The sequence below is a fragment of the Xenopus laevis genome, chromosome 7L (assembly GCF_017654675.1).
Source record: "Xenopus laevis strain J_2021 chromosome 7L, Xenopus_laevis_v10.1, whole genome shotgun sequence".
Classification (NCBI taxonomy): domain Eukaryota; kingdom Metazoa; phylum Chordata; class Amphibia; order Anura; family Pipidae; genus Xenopus; species Xenopus laevis.
The window spans coordinates 48,377,976-48,400,352 of record NC_054383.1 but is presented as its reverse complement, the minus strand read 5'-3'; the positions used below and the strand labels follow the sequence as shown (position 1 = coordinate 48,400,352).

At 37.8% G+C, this 22,377-nt stretch overlaps 1 protein-coding gene across 1 annotated transcript; it reads right to left on the bottom strand.

The window, feature by feature from the left end:
- Nucleotides 1-664: 664 nt before the first annotated feature.
- glud1.L (glutamate dehydrogenase 1 L homeolog) lies at nt 665-22,363 on the bottom strand. Its single transcript, XM_018225520.2, has 13 exons — nt 21,874-22,363; nt 18,765-18,845; nt 18,263-18,318; nt 17,277-17,340; nt 15,794-15,888; nt 14,186-14,365; nt 11,268-11,405; nt 6,637-6,774; nt 6,468-6,548; nt 5,480-5,603; nt 5,289-5,380; nt 3,478-3,540; nt 665-2,426 (listed from the first exon to the last, which is right to left on the bottom strand). Exons 1-13 carry the CDS (start codon nt 22,262-22,264, stop codon nt 2,307-2,309), a joined length of 1,623 nt encoding a protein of 540 aa, XP_018081009.1. The 5' UTR covers nt 22,265-22,363; the 3' UTR covers nt 665-2,306.
- Between the last annotated feature and the right edge of the window lie 14 nt (nt 22,364-22,377).

The following is a 22,377-nucleotide window of genomic DNA, read 5'->3' as shown; positions in this document are numbered from 1 at the left end:
GGAACCTATTCAACCTAAAAAACTTCAACTTCATTTCAGTTGGTCTTTTTGAATTTCGAAGTTTTTTCAATTCCAAATTTGACCCTTGATAAATATGCCCCCAGGTATAGAGGAGGGGTCCCCGACCTTTTATACCCATGAGCCACATTTAATTGTAAGAAGAGTTGAGGAGCAACACAAGCATGAAAAACTTCCTGGGAATGCCAAATAAGGGTTGGGATTGGGTAGCCCTTGTGTGAACTGGGAGCATAGAAGATGCTCCGTTTGGCATTTCACATTAATTTTATCCAACCAAACCAAGAATTAAAAAATAAGCTCCTGCTTTGAGGCCACATCCAAGGTGTTGGTGAGCAACATGTTCCTCAGACGCCACTGCTTGGGGATCACTTGTATATAGGAAACAGGAGTAGTGGCTTCAGTCAGTTCATTTTCTAGAAGGATGAATTTCTGTTGTTCTGTCGTTTCAATGATCTGTTTTCTTGTAAGTGGGATTGTATTTGCATTTGGAGATAGGAAAACTACTATTTCTGGATACATTTAGGTTTACCTGCTGTTTTACCATATTTAGGGCTTTCTAAGTATGCTCACTATAATTACATATTGTAGAAGCTTGTTTTGGAGAGACTGCAAATGTTTAATTACATAAAAACAGAATACAAAAATATATTTGAAATAAGGATTTTAATGTGTTTGATCACTTTAAGTCATGCAGTTATAAAAAAAAGCCAATGTGCAGATCATACATGTGCCAAGGCTTCTGATAAGCCCTTGGAACTATGCAAGGCTAGCCTTATATTAAAAAACATATTTTGAATATATCCACTAAATAGCAACGCGAGTCAAAGCTTTCCATGTCATGTCAATTATTGATGCAACACTGAGCACCTGAATAGCCGGGGTAAGAACAAAATTGTTACAGAACAGTTTCACAATTCACAGATAACATTGCTTGGTCATTGATTTCTGCAACATGTAGATCCCTGGGTCAAGTTAATATCCAGCCCTAAATCATGCAATGCATCTCATGTCAAATTGCATATAGATTGAGTTGCAGTCCCATTAACATGGCTACAATAACCTCTTACTCCAGCAGTTACTTTGCATATACAGAATGGGGTAGGAATTAAAAGTAGACGAAACTGAAATGAAGTAAAAAATATCTTTGAAGTTAAAATAATGTGAAATTGACAAAAGCCTTAATCAGTATAGTAGTTTTGTACTCTTTACAAAAATTGTAAATCTGGTAATAGAATATCACTTGTGGTGTTGGTTAAACTGTTAAATTAGCGAAATTGCTTTACTTTAACTATTTTATTTAAAAAAAAGAGATGATGTTCTGGTTTAATCGCACATTAAACTTCCAACTTAACTCCAAATTTATCTTAATTCTACTTTTTGTGATTCCCTCCCCTCCCCAGGTCTAAGGTTTTTTTAATGAGTGGGATGAAACCCAACATAACTTTAAGGGTATTATGTTCCAGCAGCAAAGCTCAAAAATGCCCTGCAGAAGTTTATCTGCAACAATAAAAAGATGTTTCAATTCCAAAAAGACATCTCATACTGTTCAATAAAAATGCATTGTTGCGATAGGCTTAATCTAGAAGTATTTTCAAAGCGACTCAATATACAGTTATCAGAAGAGATTTTAGCTTTTATTGTTATAGTATTTCAGATCTAAACTTGAAGAGTCCCTCCCTTTTATAGTTTCTGTACTAAAATTAAAAGATACCCGTCAGGTTGTATCTCTTAGACATGGTAAAGAAATTACATTTCTAAAAACCCAGAAATGGCTCATGATTTAAGCTTGTGGGTACCATAAAAAAACACAAAAAATAGAAGCCAACACAAAACACCTGGTTTCTAAGGCAATAAGTGGTTAACTTGAACTTCAGTTCATCACCTGATCAGTCACAATAAATCACTGGTTAACCTGCACTCATTTTTTGGAGATGACAAAATCTCACAGGAATTTGAGATTGTGCCCCATAAAAAAAAAAATTCGATGAACAGATAACCAAGTAGGTGCCAAGAGGTAAATGATAAAGAATTGAGTTAATTCCTATGCATGTGGCAATTTGACATACACTAGTAGTGTAAGTTTACAAAAAAAATCCCCAAAAAAAAAAAAGGACGGAAGCATTTGGAACTAGAGTCCTCTATGACACGGCACAAAAAAAAACCTTAAATGCGATATGTTAAGGGGGAGATTAAAAATAAGCCTCTGTTACATGTAAACATATATGAAAGTTTTTTTTTTTTTTTTATGAAAATCATGGCAAATAATAATGCTCCAACAGGTTTCCTTCTTATGTGAAAGTCAGGCCAGCCTCATTGTACACCTTGAATACTTTTTCTATAGCGTTTACGTAGGCAGCGGTTCTTAGGTCCAAACCGAGGTTGTACTTCATAGCAGTGCGCATGATTTGCTGTAACGGAATAGATTAAATATCAGAAACAGCCAAGGTACACATGCATTTTACAATGAATTTTAATAATTAGCATTTTAAAAAAAATTAAGTGCTATCGGTACAGAAATCCTGATGACTTTTGTAGCTATTGTTGCTATATTATAACAAATCACTTATAATAAATCACTTACAGTATGCCTATGTCACCCTGGGAAATTAATCATGGCGGGTACTCTTCCAGGTACAACACCCAGTCCAGTACATTTAAAAAGGAAGGCAGTGGAGTCCCTGGGAAACCACTAGTCAAAGGCTAATGTCACACCACATTTTTTCCCCACTGGCTCCACTGCTAACATGAAATATATTACACTTCTACAAAGTGCATTTGGGGGGAGATGCTGCACCTGTGATTATTGCTTTCTTGCCATTTCTCAGCAGCAAAAAGTTCCCCAGATGCATTTTGTAGTGGTGCAATATGTCGCACAATGTCATCGGGCTCCACAAATCCTTCTTAATGTCATTATCCTTTATCGTATTAAGTTTTTTTTTTAGAGAGTTTGAATAAAGCACAAGCCATGGCCTACATTAGCATTTTCACTATGCGATTTACTTTTCCAACATATATCCGAATAATACAAAACATAATTTCAGTCATTCTGTAATTCTTTTTAAGATTAGGATTTCTATATTCTTCTGCTTGCTTGGAAAAGTATAATTACGGACGGAATTATGAAAAAGTTTGTCACATTACATTTCATACAAATTCATGCATTTGATACTCTTACCAGAAACACAGTTTGCTTAAATATTTCAGACAAGTATAGTTAGCAACCGAGAGGAAAAGAATATTTGGGGAATTCTATGTAAGAATGCCGTGCAAAAAATATCAAGATAAACATAACTCTCCAAAAATATCTGTTAAGCTTTGAATTAGATACCAAGCTTCTGAAGATTTTTTTAGAACTGGACTGAAGAAGGCACATAATCTTCCACTATTCATTCACTGAAATAAGAAAACATCCTAGTAAAGAATCTATGTTTTTTGTAAAGAATCTGTTTGTAAACGTACCCTTGCAGATCGTTCCATTGTATATGCCAAGCCAGAATGGACAATATCTTTCTCAGATGCGCCCTGTACAAAAAAGAAACACATAGAATATGCTTTGTTTTTTAAGACTGTAATAATGAATTATTTACTGCTTAGAACAAGTATGCTTTCTATAAAGGGAAAGCAAACTAATCTGTCATGCACATACACAATCTACTTATTGTAATTATTTATTTTTTTTGCACCATTTCATTGTATTTTAAAATGCTTTCTGGCTAAATCAGGTAACCAAAAGGCAAACTGAAGCTACAGATTTCTGTTATTTTACAAATTAATTTTGATTAATCTTTGTATCCAGCTGCTGCCCTGTTCATCATGCATCCTGACATTTAAACTGGTGTGGTTGCCATCCTTGCAACCAGCTTGCCAATGCTAAAATAAAATGCTGCAAAATAAAAACAAATAATTCCAAACCCACAAAAAAAACATTATAAACAGACCATCTACAATGCCTTTGAATAGCTTTGTCAACAATGAAAACCACAGTCACCATTCAGGGTGGATGTCTGCATTAAAACCCGTTTTAAGTGTGATGTATACAGTATTCTAAACAGTAGTTTATCATTGTTTTTTCTCTCCAGTTTTGAATGAACAGTTATCTAGTTAGTAGGGACCGTGATGTAAGGACATTCTCTAGTTCTATATAAAATGAGAAAGGTGAACATAACCCATTTCTGCTTAGCCTACTACTAATGCATGTTTTATAGGAACATTTTAATTACAAACTCTACAGAGTTCAGCCAATGCCACACCATTGCTTAAGGCAATATCAGTAGCATTTGTATATACAAGTCATGTCTATTGTTTATATGCCATATGCCAAGTTTTTCTTTATTCACCTCAAGAGAACCTGACACTTGAAAAAATATCATAAAAAAAAAAGTTTACAAAAAAGTTTTTTTTTGGTGTTGATAGTCACTTGCTCCCTATACTGGGTAGGCAACGTTTTATTTATTCGGAGTGGCCTTTGTTCCAGATATTCCCTGTGCTGCCCTGAGTGAACACATGTGCGATAAAATCTAATTTCTGTCCAGCGCATGCAATTAGCTTCAATAAGTGCAGAGGATGTCTGGGATACAGAAACAATGTCAGTGAGGCATTTGGAGGAAAGCACCCCAGCTGATAAATGTCTTGAAGAGGAGTACAGGCCCAGGGTAGAAGTTAACGGCTAAAGACCATCAGTACTTTACTTGAGGTTTAGTTTCAAATATTTAATATATGCAAATAACAGAAGTTTTTCAGAACAACTTGAGGTAAATTAAACAACAAATATGTTTTTGGGCTGTAGGGTTCTTTTCTGGAGAATACAGGGCATCCATGTAATTGGTCCCAGATCAGAATCACCACCAATAATCAATACACCTACAAGTATGAGGTAGTGGTGCTACAATAGGCTTGATTATCACCTACTTGCGGTAGGCGTGTGTGCTGCTGGTAGTACATTTGGCAGAAGGGTTCACCGCTACTAAATGTAATATTCCCAGTTTCTGATTTTATTTTTTATATGGAATTTTAAAAATGAGGTACACTTAAAAAGTACTTGAAATAAATTCAGTTGTGCAACATGAGCAAATGTTAAGGATTGGAATATATAGAGAAAACGAAAGAGAAAAGGTAGGTAGGTGTGGGTACAAGAGAAAAAAAAATAAAAATGGCATGAAGACCAATCAATAAGTGAAGTCAGACTAGCAGAACTACGAGACAGCTAGTCTTCTCCTTATGTTTGACATGGGGCTTCAGAATTTACAGTTAAACAAGCAACCAGTACTTACAGATATTCTAGCCTGGAATTCTGCTGTTGGCACAACTGGGATGGCTCCACCATGCTTCCCAAACTTTCTTTCTAAGCTCTCTTGGACAGACACTAAATGAAAAAAAATAAATTAAAAAAAATAAAGCAGTTTATATATTATTTGGAACTATTTAAATAGAAGTATAGGTTAAAAAATAAATAAATCCTTACTGAGCAAATGGTAGTTTGAGTCCCGTTCATATTTGAAGGCCAAACGTCCATAGCTAACATGATTAAGATTTTTAAGCCACTCAAAATAAGAAACTGTGACACCACCAGCATTCAAATACAGATCCTGAAAAATAAAATTTATTGAAAAATAAAAATACAAAGCAAGTAAATACCTTATACCAAAATTAACTTTTATTAAAAAAAAACAAACCTATGACCACTGATCATACACAAGAGCCTTTTTTTTATTTTTTATAAACTATAAATAAAAATCAGCTTTGCTACTTTATTATATAATTATAAAGCTATGTAATGCATAGTACTGACACTTTTACACAGCATTATAGGGCACTGCTCACGGCAGAAATGCTATGTCATCTAAATACCATTGACTGCAATAGATTATGGAAGGTCCAAAATGGACTAAAATCTTCATTAATATGATATAATTTTATACTCCTTTCTAAATATGCAGATGAGCTCTGTACAATCGACTATGCATAAATATTGCTCAAGTGAGCTCATTCAGTTGTATAAAAGGTGCATCAAAATATGAACTTCTAAAATGAAATACAAATTAATTTTAAACAGGCATATATAGTAAAAAGAATCCTTGATAGTATCTCTCTCCAACTTGGAGAAACCATTTCCCAAGCCCCCTGAAGCTCACAGTAATTTAATCACAAAATGCAGGCATAGAAAAAGCAGATTATCCACATATTGTGCTCTTAGCCTTACACAGTTACATTGAGAAACGATTGATTTGGGGACTTGAAGTGTGCACCAACTCGCAGGAAAGCGAGAGAGGGCTACAATGGCTGTGAGTCTAATGGGGTTTGGGAAATACTTTCAAAGACAGATTATTATGGTCCATTAAATAAATAAATTTATATCTTTCAAAACTATAGATATGCTGATGAAAACAAAATAAAAAATCTCATCATAACAAGTGGCTGGACAAGACAGTCATGTAATATAAGAAACTTACTGGAATGACCATGATGTTTCTTTCAAGGAAGATTTTGTCAGCTTCTGGGGTTGTAGGACCATTGGCCCCTTCTGCTATAATCTATTTGGGGAAAAGCGGACGTAAGATTTTGGAATATAGAATGTACATAATTCAGGAAATACAATTTAATTGTATAGTCAGTCCTTACCTTAGCCTTTATTTTATGTGCATTAGACTTTGTCAGTTGCTTCTCACTAGCAGCTGGAATAAGAATGTCACAATCTGCCTCTAAGATGTTTCCATCATATGGCTGGGCCTTTGGAAACCCAACAATTGTCCCGTATTGCTATTAAAAGAAACAAAACAAAAATACTTCTATGAAGTATGAAACTCTGAATAGGTCAGGTCTTGCTGCCGTGTTAAGACCAAATCTAGGATATTTTGAGGAAAAAAAAAAATTAAAGATGAATGCTCAAAAAGAAATCATTTGCAACATGTTTGTTGTAAGACAATATTCTGGACAATTTAACAGATGTTTCTTTGATGAAAAGTATGAAAATGGCACCATCTTGTGGTATTAAAGGAAAACTAAACCCCCTTGCTAATAAAAACCACTACCCTCCACAGTCCCCCCACAAAGATGTTCACACACGTAAATGCCCCAAAGCTGGTAATTACCCCTCACTGCAGAGTCAGCGAGCAGTGGAGATCACGCGCGCAATCTTGCGGCACTTTGGTAATCTTCAGGTCCCTTCAGCAATTTCTGTGGCTTTAGGGAGATGCGCAGTTGCCAAAATATTGTTAAAACTGCACATGTGCCGCATACTTACTGAAGATTCCATAAATGCTGAAGATGGCACCCGTGAGCTCCGCTGCGCCGACTCTGCAATGAGGGGTAATTACCAGCTTAGGGGCATTTACTTACGGGGGGGGGGGGCTATGGAGGGTAGGGGTTTTTATTCGCAAGGGGGTTTAGTTCTCCTTTAAAAATTCTCAGTAAAATGGCCATCACGCAAAAATAATTCCAGCAAAACCTCCCTGACAAAGGGATCTGTGCATACATACTAAGATAATCAACAAGATGTATACAGATTTAACTGCCTTTATGTGATTAAAACTTGCCCTGGTGGTCCAGTGGGGCGGCGGGGACGGCTGCCACTCCTCCGGCGGGGACGCCTGCCGCGTGGTGCTGCCGGCCAAAATCCTCTGGTTTAGGGGCTCACTTCCGGATTTATTGTCACCGATGCTGGCGTGCTATCACAGCACGCAATTTTGAATATATTTAAACTGACCTTTGCCCTGCACGTCCGGATTTATAGTTGAATATATTTAAAGGCTACTTTGCCTGTTATAGGTTTCCACATTGTGTGTTCCTGGTGCCTCTGTGCTTTCTAAGCTTCAGTATTTTGTGATCTGTTTGCCTGTTTTTGACCCCTGCCTGCTTCCGACAATTCTGACTTCTATATCCTGACCCTGCCTGGTAACCGGCTCTTCTGCATCCGAATCCCTTCTGATTGATCTCCTGGTTTGACCTTTGCCTGTTTGACTCCACTTGTACGCTGCCTGCCACGACCTGGCCTGATTTGACTCCGCTTTCTGCCTACGCCTTGTACTGCGACCTTCTGCCCAAAAGACTTTCCTTTTCAGTCGTGCCCCTTTGCTCGTCCAGAACCCTTATTATTAAGACCTGGCGGCATCCGATTAGCCCAGGGCTCCTCCCGAGGTGAAAGGTGGCTGTTAAAGGCAGAAGCAAGAGCCGAGAACAGGGTGCTTAGCATCGGTTCTGGATTTAGGGTGCCGACCGTGACATTTTATTTCGCTTCATTTTCACACATACTAACTGGAAACATTGTGTAACTTGTTTGCCTGTTTCCTTGCTTCCTGTATTTTGCATTCCTACAAGAAAATGGACCTAGACACGACTGCAGGGGCGGATTAATGCCTAGGCTAGCCTAGGGGCCCATTAGTGGTAGGGGCCCATTAGTTTCTTACTGCAAATTTTTTTATTTTTTTTAAATTAAAAAAGAAAAATCACCAGGTCCGGCCAGTGGTGGAGCTACCAGGGGTGCAGTTGTACCAGGGCCCGTGCCGCTGCACCCCCGATAGGGCCTGCATCCCTGAAGAGAAGTTACTTGCATTTGAGCGCGTCTCTGCGGCGCATTGCGCATGACGTCACCAACCGCACCTGAGACCGATTGCTTCCAGTCGGCCCTCACCATGAAAGTAGCCAGCAGCAGGAAGCTGTTCTCTCCCACCAACATCACGCGCTGTTAACTTTGAGAGGAGCGAACACATTCCAGGAGGTAGGCAGGAGCTATGAGGGGAGGGGGGAGTACCTGCCTAGCAACTGGCTTCCTCCAAAGCCAGAGTGTGCAGGGGAAAAAAAAAAAAACTGTGCGAGTGATGTATGATGAGTGTGCGTCTCCTACATGGTGTGCGCATTTATTACAACAACAGTGCGTTCCCCTGGCTGGAAGAGAATGTAGATAAGTGCCTGCTTCCTTCAGTGCACCAGTGAGGTAACATGGCAGGCGGAGACTCCTGTTCCTGTGCTGGCTGATTTGAAATATAGCGCCTTTGATAGCGATAAGGCAGAGAAGCTATGTGTACAATTTAACAGGGTAGTACAAAGGTAGTTTTTTTTATTTAAGGGTAAGCCCACTGATTGTCAGCATAGCTTGTCTGTAGTACAGTGGTGGGAAAGTATTTGATAAACCTACAGCCATTCGATCTTTTTCTGGACACCCCTTAGTGCAGTGTAATACAACAGTTTCATTCCATTGATGCAAAAGGCTGTAGCGGGCCTATTTTGTGAATTTTTGTGATTAATTTGACATCTGTAGCTCACAGAATATGTCAAATTATGTAATCAAAACTGATATTCTACCTTAGCAAAGTATCTTCATATTGTCATGTTTTCAAACACATAATTTACATAGTTTGTTATTGTTGTTGTAGTAATTGACACCGTACCATCTTGCTCAATGCCTTGTAAGGCTATACTTTTATTGCTACATTTTTTTATTCAGGCTCTCTGCAATTCATATCCCAGTCTTTCATTCAAATCAATTTATAGTTGCTAGGGTAATTGGACCCTAGCAAACAGACTGCTGAAATTGAAAACTGGAGAGCTGCTGAATAAAAAGCTATATAATTAAAAGACAAATAATAAATAATGAAAACCAATTGCAAATTGTTTCAGAATATTCTCTACATCATGCTTAAAGTTATTTTAAAGGTGAACAACCCCTTTAATGAACAGGGAGCTCCACTTCAACAGTTTCACTACTCAGATTTATGTTTTCTCAGAGTTGCTTCTCTTGGCTCTGCCTTACTGCCAATCTGCCACAAGCACAGACAAGGTCACAGAGACTTTCTGTTTGTTGGCTATGTTTTAGTCATCTTACTTACTTGTCTGGGATCAATGGAGTGTTCATTGGCCATTTCTACAGTGATTATACTGTAACTGCTAGGGTTAATATGCCAATTTTCCATTTTTTGTAGTAAATGTATACTGTCAGATCTGCGTATAATATCCTGATTATCCATTTAAAACTGGCATGACAGAATAATGTTTTTTTAAATGGGTGTGGTATTTGGGGTGTGGCCAAAAAGGGGTGTGGTTTAAAAATATTCGGCGCGCTGCGCGCACCATGGTTTTCCGACTCTGCCCTAGGAGGGGGGCCCTGTGGAAAGTGTAGCCTAGGGGCCTCACATGTCCTTAATCCACCACCGCACGACTGGATAACCTGAGGATTCCACTTTACCACAAAATACCCTAAACTTTCTTGTTCTTGGCCACATTATTGGGTTCTGGGAATGGCATCCCAGAAATCTTTAAAGATTTATATTTTGAGCATGGTTTTGCAACCAGATTTATTTCCTCTTGTATCCAGTGTCCTTATGACATGGAATGTGAGGATTTCACACAGTGAAAGCACAGAAAAGACCTTTCACAAAGAAGGCAAGAGGGCATCCAATTCACATATATTAAAGGGCTGTTCACCTTTAAATTAACTTTTGGTATGATGTAGAGTGATATTTTGAGTCAATCTGCAACTGGGTTTAATTTGTTATTGCTTGTGATTTTTGAGTAATTTAACTTTTTATTCAGCAGCATTCCAGTTTGCAATTTCAGCCATCTGGTTGCTATGGTCCACATTATCATAGCTACCATGCATTGATTTGAAGAAAAGGGAATATGAATAGAAATGGGCCTGAATAGAAACAGTAGTATTAAAAAGTAGCAATTACAATAAATGTGTACCTTTACAAAACATTTGTTTTTTAAATTGAGTCAGTGACTGCCATTTGAAAGCTGGAAAGAGTCTGAAGAAAATGACTAATAATTCAGGAAGGGAGCCGCACAAGGCTAAAAATCGTTTTACTTCCTTGTATTGTGACAGAAAGTCACACGATATTGACAGAATATTGTTCGGCCAGGCACAAGGATTCAAGCGAATCCAAACCCTGCTGAAAAAGGCCAGACAACCTCAGATTGCGCAGCCCACTACCAAAAGTTAACATTGTCCAACATATGTCTGCAGCAGGAGCAGCCATAATAGTTATATAAATAAAACATTCATCTGAATTCATCTTCGTAATAGCATGCCTTAGGGGGTTATGTAATAAAAGGCACTACGTTTACCCAGGAGCAGTAACCCATAGCAACCAATCAGCTGGTAGAATTTACTGGTCATCGGTTTCAAAGCAAACATCTAGAAAGGTAAATACTGCATTTAGTAATCACAAAAATAATTTGTCTCTTTTTGGTAAAATAAAAAAAACAAAAAAAAAAACAACATTACAGAATTTTTTAAATAAAAAAAAACAACTTACGAGTTTGTAGTCCTCAAGCTCTTTAGGGTCAATGCCATTTGGGTTCCAGATGGTCCCATCAATTTCACCAATTCCAACACATTTGGCACCAAATCGGTGAAGATATCTCATGGAGTGAAGACCCACATTACCAAATCCCTAAAAGGAATAAGTTGGATTTATAAATGAGGGTCATGTATAGGCTACAAATAGGTTATTTTATTTAGTCTTGTTTGTATAAAAAATAAAAAAATAAAAAATCTTCAGACCTACACATCGGTCATACATTGTTTTGTTATACAGGAGTCTAATTTCATTCATAGGGCTCTACACACCTACAGACCAATCAACATTTTATTTGCAGACCAAAGTGTTTTGTGTCATAATTTGGCTATACATGGGTCGATTTTTGGAATGAAAAAAAATATTGGCCACATATCAGGCAGGTTTGAAAAATCTGCCGGACAAGGAAAACAGCTGGTCAGTGGCCAAATCAGAACCAGATGCCCTCATTTAGCGACCTCGCCAAAGGAGCAGATCAGGTCATGTACAGCCACCTTTTATACTGCAAGAGTACAAACTTTTTTTTTTTTAATTTAAATATTTAAGCTCTTTTCTTCCCACTCAGTCATGTTATACCAGTAATAGTGCACGGATTGGAGCAATAACTCATTAGCAAACATGTCAGAAGTCTCTCTTAGTGATGCATGTTTGCTGTGCCTCATTGAAATTTCTATTTTTATCTCCTTTGTTAGTTTAGGCCTCTTATTATGTTTTACTTTTATTATATTTTATTTATATTGTGGATGCTAGCTGGTTTCATGTATAGCAAAATTCATTCCTTATATAGTTCCCTAGTATTGGGGTGTTTCAGTGTTTAGCATCCATTGGGGCTTTAGTTTTGTTGTAAATTTATTTTGAATGGTGAGTGGGAAGTGATTTGCCCAATCAATTACAGTACATCTATTTGTTTTCTATCTGTTGATGGTTATGCTTGCGAGTAAGACGGAGGTCTATTCCTGAGTTGTGTGGGTTATAAAAGAATGAAAAATCCATTTCCTTTACATGTCTCCAAGCATCATCTTGCGTACAACATGTGTACAGCATACACATACCCCTTCAAACCATGTACAGGAATGGGATTTGTGATCCACAAACCCATTATCCAGAAAGCAGTGCATTTACAGAAAAGCCATCTCCCGTAGACTTTTTAAAATAATCTAATTTTTAAAAAATGATTTCCTTTTTTTCCGTAATAATAAAACTGTACCTTGTACAGGTTAATGTTTAACATTATATTTAAAAAACATTTTGCAAATTGCCTTTCAGTTTCAGTGGCTCTTTACTCAGATGTTACACATTTATTAACATTAGTTGCTCTGTTGCTGCCTGCAGCTTCAGTTCAGCTTTGTCTTTTCTTTGTCTCTTGAATACAGCAAGATCATCTAAATAGGCTACCTCTCTAAAACTGAAATGGTTCTCTTTCCTCCAACTAAGACCAGTAACATCCCAGAAGTATCCATCATAGTTAACAATTCCACTATCACCCCCTCTCCCCAGGCCCGGTGCCTTGGGGTTATCCTAGATTCTGCCCTGTCATTCACTCCTCATATCCAGTCACTTATTAAATCATGTCACTTCCACCTAAGGAACATATCCAAAATACGATCATTTATCACCCAAGATGCTGCCAAAATTCTTATTCACTCTCTCGTCAGATCACGTCTAGACTATTGTAACTCTCTTTTAATTGGCCTTCCCCTCCAGAGACTGTCACCTCTCCAGTCCATAATGAACACTGCTGCGAGGCTTATATACCTCAGCAACCGCTCCTCCTCTGCCTCGCCATTCTTTCAATCCCTGCACTGGCCTCCGTTACCTTTCAGAATCAAATTCAAATTAATGACACTGACTTTCAAAGCACTTCATAAGTCTGCCCCACACTACATCTCTGAACTCATCTCTATATACTCACCAAATCGCTTACTACGCTCCTCTACTGACCTGCTACTCAACTCTTCTCTCATTACATCCTCACATTCAAGACTTTGCAAGGGCTGCACCCCTCCTCTGGAACTCTCTCCCACAGTCTGTCTGACTTTCTCCCAAGCTTTCTGCTTTCAAGAATTCTCTTAAAACGCACTTCTTTCGAGAAGCCTACCCTCAATCTGCTTAACTACCAAAAGCAAAACCACATACAATACCACTTTTCTCAACCACTTAATTCAATCTTGCCCACTTCCACAACTTGTGTATTACTCCCTCCCCTTTAGAGGCTATGCCTATGCATAGGGCCTTCCTCACCTTTTTGTACCTGTATTGATTGTGATGTATGTAACTCCATATGTTCTATGTATATAATTCATGTGATTTAGTTGTATAATCACATTTACTTTACAGTGCTACACAATATGTTGGCGCTATATAAATACATGTTAATAATAATAATGCATGAATTTTGTCAACCAATTTTGGCATCTTATAAAATCCTCTACACGTAGTTAAAAGCTCTCCATTTCAACCATTTTTACGCAAGTAATGGCTATAGGGGGCATTAATGAATGGGTTTGCTGCTCTTTAAGCGGAGCATTGGATCAAAAATCTGGAGATTCATGCATAGAGTATCAGAAGGTACACCCTAGCCCTGTCCTTGCCTCCCACCTTAGAGCAAGCGGTAAAGACAGGGCCCCTTATGCAGGCTGCGTCTCCTGCTGCTCCATACCAAGCACATCTACGACATTTCCATTGTCCTACTGATTTCATAAAAACTAATTAGGGGGGGTTGTACATCTGGAAACTTTTATGGAACACATGCAATATAGAAGCAGGTGTTATAATTTTTTATCATTTAATGAACAAGGTAACAAGAATGTTCATATATCCTTATATGCAAAACAAGAGTGGGTCATATAGCAGATTGAGACAACACCAGGTCTTACCTGAATGGCAAAAGTCTTGTCACCAAACCCAGGAGTCATTCCCAGTTGGCTCATATAGGAAGCCTCATTGATAAAGTTTTCAATGCCATGGAAGACACCTCGACCAGTTGCAGATATGCGACCATGAATACCGCCTTGGCTGATAGGTTTTCCAGTTACACAAGCATGAGCATTGATATCCTGCAAGTGGGTTATCAGTCATTATAACTGGCATTCGTCTTCTGAATTACAATATTAACTTCATATAGTATTAACTTAATATATACTTAGCATAACAAGATAAGATAAATTAAGTTTATACGTCGAATATGTTTTTGTATAAAGATTAATGTCTTCTGGAAACTGGTTTTGGCAGGAAACTAGAATTCTGGTATATTTGAAGTTCTCCTCCAACAAGCAGAGAGTCATGCAAGAGATAATTTAGCAAGTCTGCACTATGACGGTTAACCCATACCGTATTTACCAATCACCTTTAAAAGCAATTATGTGTTGATTAACTAGGAGATGGTAGACCTTACAACTTTTATTATACAAAGCACCCAGGTATCTCTCAGATTTGTTTGAATGCTATTCCTTTATTTTTGTGACCACCTGATTGTATCAGTTGTATATTACCACAGTCACATGGGTGGGGGTTTTATGGTGTCATAAGGGGTGATGCGAGTGACCCCTTATGAGTGTGTGCGTGAGAAACACCACAAAACGGATTATCCATTACGTTAGTGAAGTTATTAAGAAGGTTTTCTCAAATTGGTTCCCTATATAGAACATTTAGCTGTAAATTCCAGGTATTTGGCTTGCAATACAAGGTTCCAAAAATAATATTAGTGAGCCTCTATAAATTGTACCAAGACCACAAGCATACATATATGGGCCACGTTAAAAGACAGGTGCTCTTGGCTTAAGGCTCCGAATATAGAGGTTTAATTGATAAAGATCAAATGAATGAACAAATGAATAACTATTTAGGTGGTGCAATGCAAATGTTCACCTTACTCAGCTATAAATCAATGGCAACATAAAAAGACTATACCTTTAACTCAGCAAATAAATCATTTTTCTGTTGTGCTTATCAGTTGCAACAAAACCGTTAATAACCAGCTTTATGAATAAATTATACACTTATACAAAGTTGTTCCAGAAATACATCTGTACATCTCTAGAAATGCAATCATGCACAAAAAGCACGCCATAGAATATAAAGCACAGGTCTACGAATTATAACATTTATGAATAAAGAAAAGACTTTATTTTCAAATGTATTTTGTAGGTTCTTGTGTGCTTTTGAAGGGGAACTGTAATGGTTAAAATAAAAATCAACTTAACTATAGTGGAAGCTTACTTCTTTTTCATTTATAAAAGTAGGAGTATGTTTTTTCAATGTATCTTTTTTGCTACTGCAAACAACCATGATTTTGTCATTTGTGTTTTGAACATTTGAAATCAGCTACTTCAAGCTGAACTATGCTGGTGACTTTACAGCATGAGTGTGCTGTGTATATATTTTTTATTTTATTAATAGTGATGGTTCTCCTTAAAGTATATGTTTTGATAAAGTAAAGGGCACATTCCTAGTCCATTTCACAAAATGTCTATCCTTAGGCTTACCGTGTAGCCAATTGTATTAGCATAAGTATCTGCAATCCATGACATTTCTCTTTCACCTGTACTCATATCTGGAGCTGGAACATCTATGCCCGGTCCTGTTGAAAAAACATGAAGTTATTGGGAGGGAATAAAAGTAACTGTAGAGTGGGCAAATATTTATTAATAGAAGGATTATAAGGCACTAATATGATCCTATTCCAGATTATAAAAATCAGATTTTGTACCACAAGATAAAAGCTCCTATTACCTATGCAGTAGACAGCAAAAAGCCTATTGTATTAAAGAAATCAAAACCTTGTATGCTGTCTGAACAAAGACTCCTAATGAATTAAATTAGAGTAGTGAATGACTGCAGATGTCTTTGATCTTTGTGGCAAAATAGTTACTAGCCTACTTTTCCAGTGTTGAAGAGACATAATAGGCTACTGGAATTCAATTTTCCCTACTTTGTCCTGCCCCCTTGACTCTAGAGCCTCTCTAATGGGGGAGTCAATAACATTATGGGATGGCCAAGAGTGAATTCACAAGAAAAGTCATGATTTGCCAAAAATCTGTAGATTTTCCCCAATACTCATCTAGCTACACTAGAGACTCAAGATTGTCATACATACACAGTTATGGTCAGGCACTTTTTTTGAACACATGCTCCATTGGAAGGCAGCTTTAAAAATGAGCCAGATACAATTCAGTGAGAAAACTGTTTATCCCATGAAAATGCATGGATGAGATTCAATTTAAGATGAAAATCAATTCAGAAAAAAACTGTTTTGTCAGTTTATCAGTAAGTAGTAGACAGAGCTTCAGCAAACCAGGTAAATGTCAAAAGCTACTGCTTTCCAATATGATCTGTTCAATTTGGTCATAAGCCAAATGAAGAGCCATGTAGATGGCCAACTCTGTCAGTATCTCACCGCTCAGCTTAAAGGAGAATTCAAACCTAAACTTAAAAAAAAAAAAAAAAGTACACCCCTACCCTATATAGACCCCCCTCCCTCCAGCCTAAGTGTTACCCCGGGCAAATGCCCCTGACGTTTTACTAACCCCTCGATGCAGATTCAGGCACCAGAGTTCATGGGCGCCATCTTAAGCCGCTTCGGTAATCTTCGGAACGAGACCACCTTTCGACCATTTTTATGAGTTTCAGCGCATGCGAAGTTATCACGATACAGAAAGTCGTTTCAACTGTGCATGCGCCGACATGCCGGTCTCATTCCGAAAAGAAGAAGATGGCGCCTATGAACTCTGATGCCTGAATCTGCACCGAGGGGTAAGTAAAACGTTAGGGGCATTTGCCCGGGGTAACACTTAAGGCTGGGGGGAGGGTCTATGTAGGATAGGGGTTTTTTTTTAAGTTTAGGGTTGAATTCTCCTTTAATCTTCATTTGACTCAGGTTAGCCTATGTATGCACTTATAATATTATTTACTAGACAAATACACAAAACTGCACTGAATGGCTTCACAGAACAGAGGCTTAAGACTTACCAATAAAGCCCTTCTTTGCGAGTTCTATTGTAAACCTTCTAGTTATCTTTTCCAGTTCTGCATCCTATAAATGCAAACATATACACAATAATTCTTAAAGAAAAAAAAATTAACGAAAAGGGACTGTAATTTGATTGATGCACTTACTAAGAGGCAAACTGATGATAAAAATATGTATTATATGTCAAACAAACTCTGTTATCTTATACTGAAAATACTGGTCTAAGTATAGCAATTTAACTTTATGGGTATAGAGATACCTCCAATATGCAGACCAAAGTTCTATGTTATCAGCAAGTACAGACCTTCGTTATACATGAATATACACGTTACATCCCTTATCAGTCATTTATGCCCATGTTATTCTCAAGTGCCATGATCTGGAGAGGACCATTTTATGGCTTATGGCTCTGCAGTCTTTTAGTCATAATAAGAGTCAAGCTGTTGGCTGTATGACCACTCTCGGAAGAAAACCTGGGGCAAGTTAGATCTGCAGCCACTGATTTTTAAAACGTAATAACCCCCCCCAGGGCATTGGGTCCTAGAGATGATAATCACACAATATGCTGGCAAGTGTCAGTAATGTTTAAAGGGGTTGTTCATCCTTAAATTAACTTTTAGTATGATGTAGAGAGTGATTTTAATTTTGTATGGTATTTGAGTTATTTAGCTTTTTATTCAACAGCTCTCCAGTTTGCAAGTTCAGAAGTCTGGTCCAATTTACCCTAGCAACCACACATTGATATGAATGAGAGACTGGGATATAACTAAGAGTAATAAAAGGCAAGTAATAAAAAGTAGCAATAACGATAAATGTGTAGTCTTACAGAGCATTTTTTTTTTTTTTTTATAGATTAGGCCAGTGACCCCCATTTAAAGGCTGGAAAGAGTCAGAAGACCAATTTAAAAGTTGCTTAGAATTAGCCATTCTATAACATACTAAAACTGAAGAGGATTGTTTAAACCTGCAGACCTATCATACTTACAGAGTAGTTTCTTGTGTTAATTTTTACACCAGCTTTGGCTCCTCCAAAAGGCACATCTGCAAAAAAAAAAAAAAAATTGTAATAAAGTCAGTAATAAGTAACTATCTCAAGCATAAGTAATTTTAACTCTGTGTAGAATACTTCAAACAGGTATTATCTTTGACTGCATTAATCTAGAGTTCTGTCCTGTGGCATGTTGCAATACGGCATGCCCTTCATAAATGTATATATTTCTCAACCCCAAGACTGAATTTAAATAGTTTTATTTGCGGTTCTATAAAGATTCCTAGTGCGTACCCTAATTAATTTAGTGGAAAGAAAATTAAGAAGTTTTATGCTAATTTACAAAAGGCAGTTTTAAGTCACTACCAACTCCAACAGAAGTGATAGTTAACCAGAAAGTAAATTCTATTTAATTAAAATATTAGGTTTACATTATTTTCATTTTCAAGGGCCAACTAATATTTACTGCAGTCGGATTCAAAATGCCAAACATACTTACCAACTACTGCACATTTGTAGGTCATTAATGATGCCAAGGCTTTTACTTCATCAACACTGACTTCTGTGCTGTAGCGAATACCTAAGAAATGAATAAAGAGAAATGAATAATAAAATTAGAATAGCAACAAAAAAGAACTGCCAATAACTAGGGTAACAAAATGTATTAGCCTTCTGTTACTGAACTTGAGATGCTATAACTGATATTAATATTGTATCCCTACTGTGTGGTGCATTGCTATACAGTACTTTCACCAATCTAAAAGACAGAACAGTGGTCTACTTTTGTCAAGAAATGTGCAAGCTTTTCCTAGCCACAAATAACTACAATTGCTATTGCATAATAATCTTGCTTTGACAACACATGCAATTTACACAGCTTTTCAACTATAACGAAATTCCAACCACCGTACATACTAAAAGGCACTAAGTTTGCCTTGGAACAGTAACCTACAGCAACCAATAAGATGTTTGCATTTAAACAGGTGATCAGTAAAGCAAACTTAGTGCCTTTTATTACATAATCCCCTTGTGAAACCACTTTCCAGCATTGGGGCATGCAGTTGCTTATACCAAGAATGGGCAATTATCTTTGGAAGACATAATCTCATGTTCTGGTGTAATTAAAATGAAATCTGTTACAAAATAATCCTTAATGCTACAAGTTAGAGCTCCTTATTGCTTTCACTCGCCCTGTTATTAACAGCACAAATTCCCCAACTAGTTTTTACACAGATAAATGAAAAAATGTAGTTCTTAGCATGACTCATTGTTAGTTTATTACCACAGTTTCCACTGGCCCAAAATCAAAAGCTTTCTGAATAAAGACATTTTCCTTGTACCACTCCCTGAAAGTAAAATGGCAACCCTCATATTTCTCAGAATGAATGATACCTTTTATATAGTGAATAAAGTACCCCCTCTTGTAAAATATAAGGATATTATAAGTTACCGAGGAGTTTCATGACCATATACAGGTCATGGAACTCCGAGGTAACTTCTAATATCCTCATATTTTACAACTGGGGGTACTTTATTTATTATAATACACAAATTTAAGTGAGTCATGTGACAGAAATGACATCAGTACTCACCGTTTAGAAGGATATAATTTACAAGATATTCAAGGCTTTTTTTTGTGTATTATAAACAGATATTAGCTTTTGGTTATTTCTTCACAATTTGGATCTAGAAGTACTGACATCCACACTCGCTAACTTCCAGCATTTTGCAACTATATAAGTTGTATCGGAGAGTACAAATGCTCAACTAGTTTCAGTTACAAAATATGGGTAGGTTCATGGAACTTCTTGGATATGAAGGTTACTGTTCCACTTGCTATTTTCCAGGATACACTGAAGGCATGATTTCTGAAACTGGAACATGTATTAAGTCTACCAGACTTTGGCCCTGATGTGACAAGACCAGAATAGAACAGCAGGTCAAGAAAGGTGACAGCTTCTGAATATTTATATTAGCCAGAATGCTCCATGGGCATAATGAAGGATAGGCATATGAAAAAAGAAAACTAAAAATAAAGAAATAAACACACACACACACACACAAGACTCTTCCCCATTTATTAGGAGAGGTAGATTCCAAAACCCTTGGAGGGGGGGTGGAGAAAGGAATTAGACAATACAAAATAGTTTAAAACATTGACAGCAACTTTGGGGAACTAGTCATATAGACAGGTATATTAGATGAAGTACAGATATAGGATCCCTTATCCGGAAACCCGATATCCAGAAAGCTCCGAATTACGGAATGGTAGTCTCCCATAGACTCCATTTTATCCAAATTTTTAAAAATGATTTCCCTTTTCTCTGTAATAATAAAACAGTAGCTTTTACTTGATCCCAATTACGATATAGGTAATCCTTATTGGAAGCAAAACCAGCCTATTGGGTTTATTTAATGTTTAAATAAATTTCTAGTAGACTTAAGGCATGAAGACCCAAATTATGGAAAGATCCGTTATCCGGAAAACCCCAGGTCCCGAGCGTTCTGGATAACAGGTCCCATACCTGTATTGCCTTAGAGGTATAAATTAAAATTGGAAATGCGGTCAAGCAAAACCCTTAGCCTAGTCTCATGTGCCACACATGCACCTTGGGAGTTATTTTGTCTAACAGAAGTTATCCTGTGACCTTGAAGCTTTACATAGTTCACATTTACATCAGTTACTACACTACATAATAAAGTGCAGGCTAATATGCTATGCTGCAAGTATGTTTGTGTTTACAACAGTGTACAAGGCTTAAAATAAATGAAAGGGTACAGGTATAAATCAGTCAATGTACAACACTGATCCTCACAGCTGCACTCTCTGAAAAACAAATTCATCTCGTCATGCAAATGAGCACATGACCTGGCTGCCAATCACGATCTAAAGTGGATGAACAGGGGGTATGGAAGGGGCTATTACATCACAGTGTTTAAAAGACAGATGCCACTCCTAACTAAATCCAAGAAGGCCTGAATCAAAACGGCTGTTGCAGTGTTAAGTACATAAAATATTACATGTTAATGGTTGTCTTTGTGCAATAACGGTTTGTGACCAGTGGCAGATCACTGCATGTAGAACTGTACTGGCCCATTAGCCGATTGAGAACATTTGTTTTTTAGCCTTCCATCCCCAATAAGGATGTGTTACATTATGATCAAATATGGTAACATAAGGAGATCCGGTTGTCCCTTGATCTTTCTGAGAAGAGCAATTGCATGCCAAGGCGCATTGTTAAAAAAGTGATTTAGTTATGGCATATTTATCAAACTGTAAGGCTGCACCCCACCCCCATAGAGGGGCAGCATGATATGGACCAATGGAGTGGTGGGGTACATACTAAAGACCAGTCAGAGCCAGATTTCAAACAATGCATATTTTGGGTCCTGGATGGTGACAGATGAGATCTGATGGGAATGCGGATTTGTTTTGCTAGAAAACTGTGGCTCAAAGGCTGATGTATACATATAGATTTAGAAAATGCAGTTTTATCTAAGGCTTCTAAACAGGCTTCATGAAGCTCCCCCAGTTAAACAGCCTGGCAGCTCCACATGATGATCATATACTCAGCCCACTTACAAATAGTCCCCCCTTTTAGTCTCACCTCCCTTGCACGGAGTCCGGTGCTGGCTGTGCTGTGCCCGGTAGCCCTCGATCACCTCCCACTCGCCATTGTCCCGTTTGATAGGGAAGCTGACACTCAAGACGTGGTTGCAGGGTTTTATGATGCGTAGGATCCCCCTCACCCGCAGCCTCTTTTGCTCCTCCGTCTCGCGTGTCCGTAAGTCCTCCACCAACTTGTCCTCCACAATGCCGGCGCCCCTGTCGAAGAATCCCTCCACCATCTTGAAGAAGTTGGGGTCATCGTCTCCGTTCACTGCATGGCTGTAGCGACGCAGAATGGGTGCGGCTGAAAGCGGCAAAACACTATCAGCAGTGCATGAAGCCAGGGCACCCCCTCCGCGGGATACCAACTCCCCCAGGTATCGGTACATTGTTAAGGGACGGTGAAAAGACCGCAGAATGGTTGGAGAGTGAATGACAGCAGTGGCCGCTAGCGCTGTGACAGCAGGGAGGAGAACCCGCAGCCGCTCACTTTATATGGTGT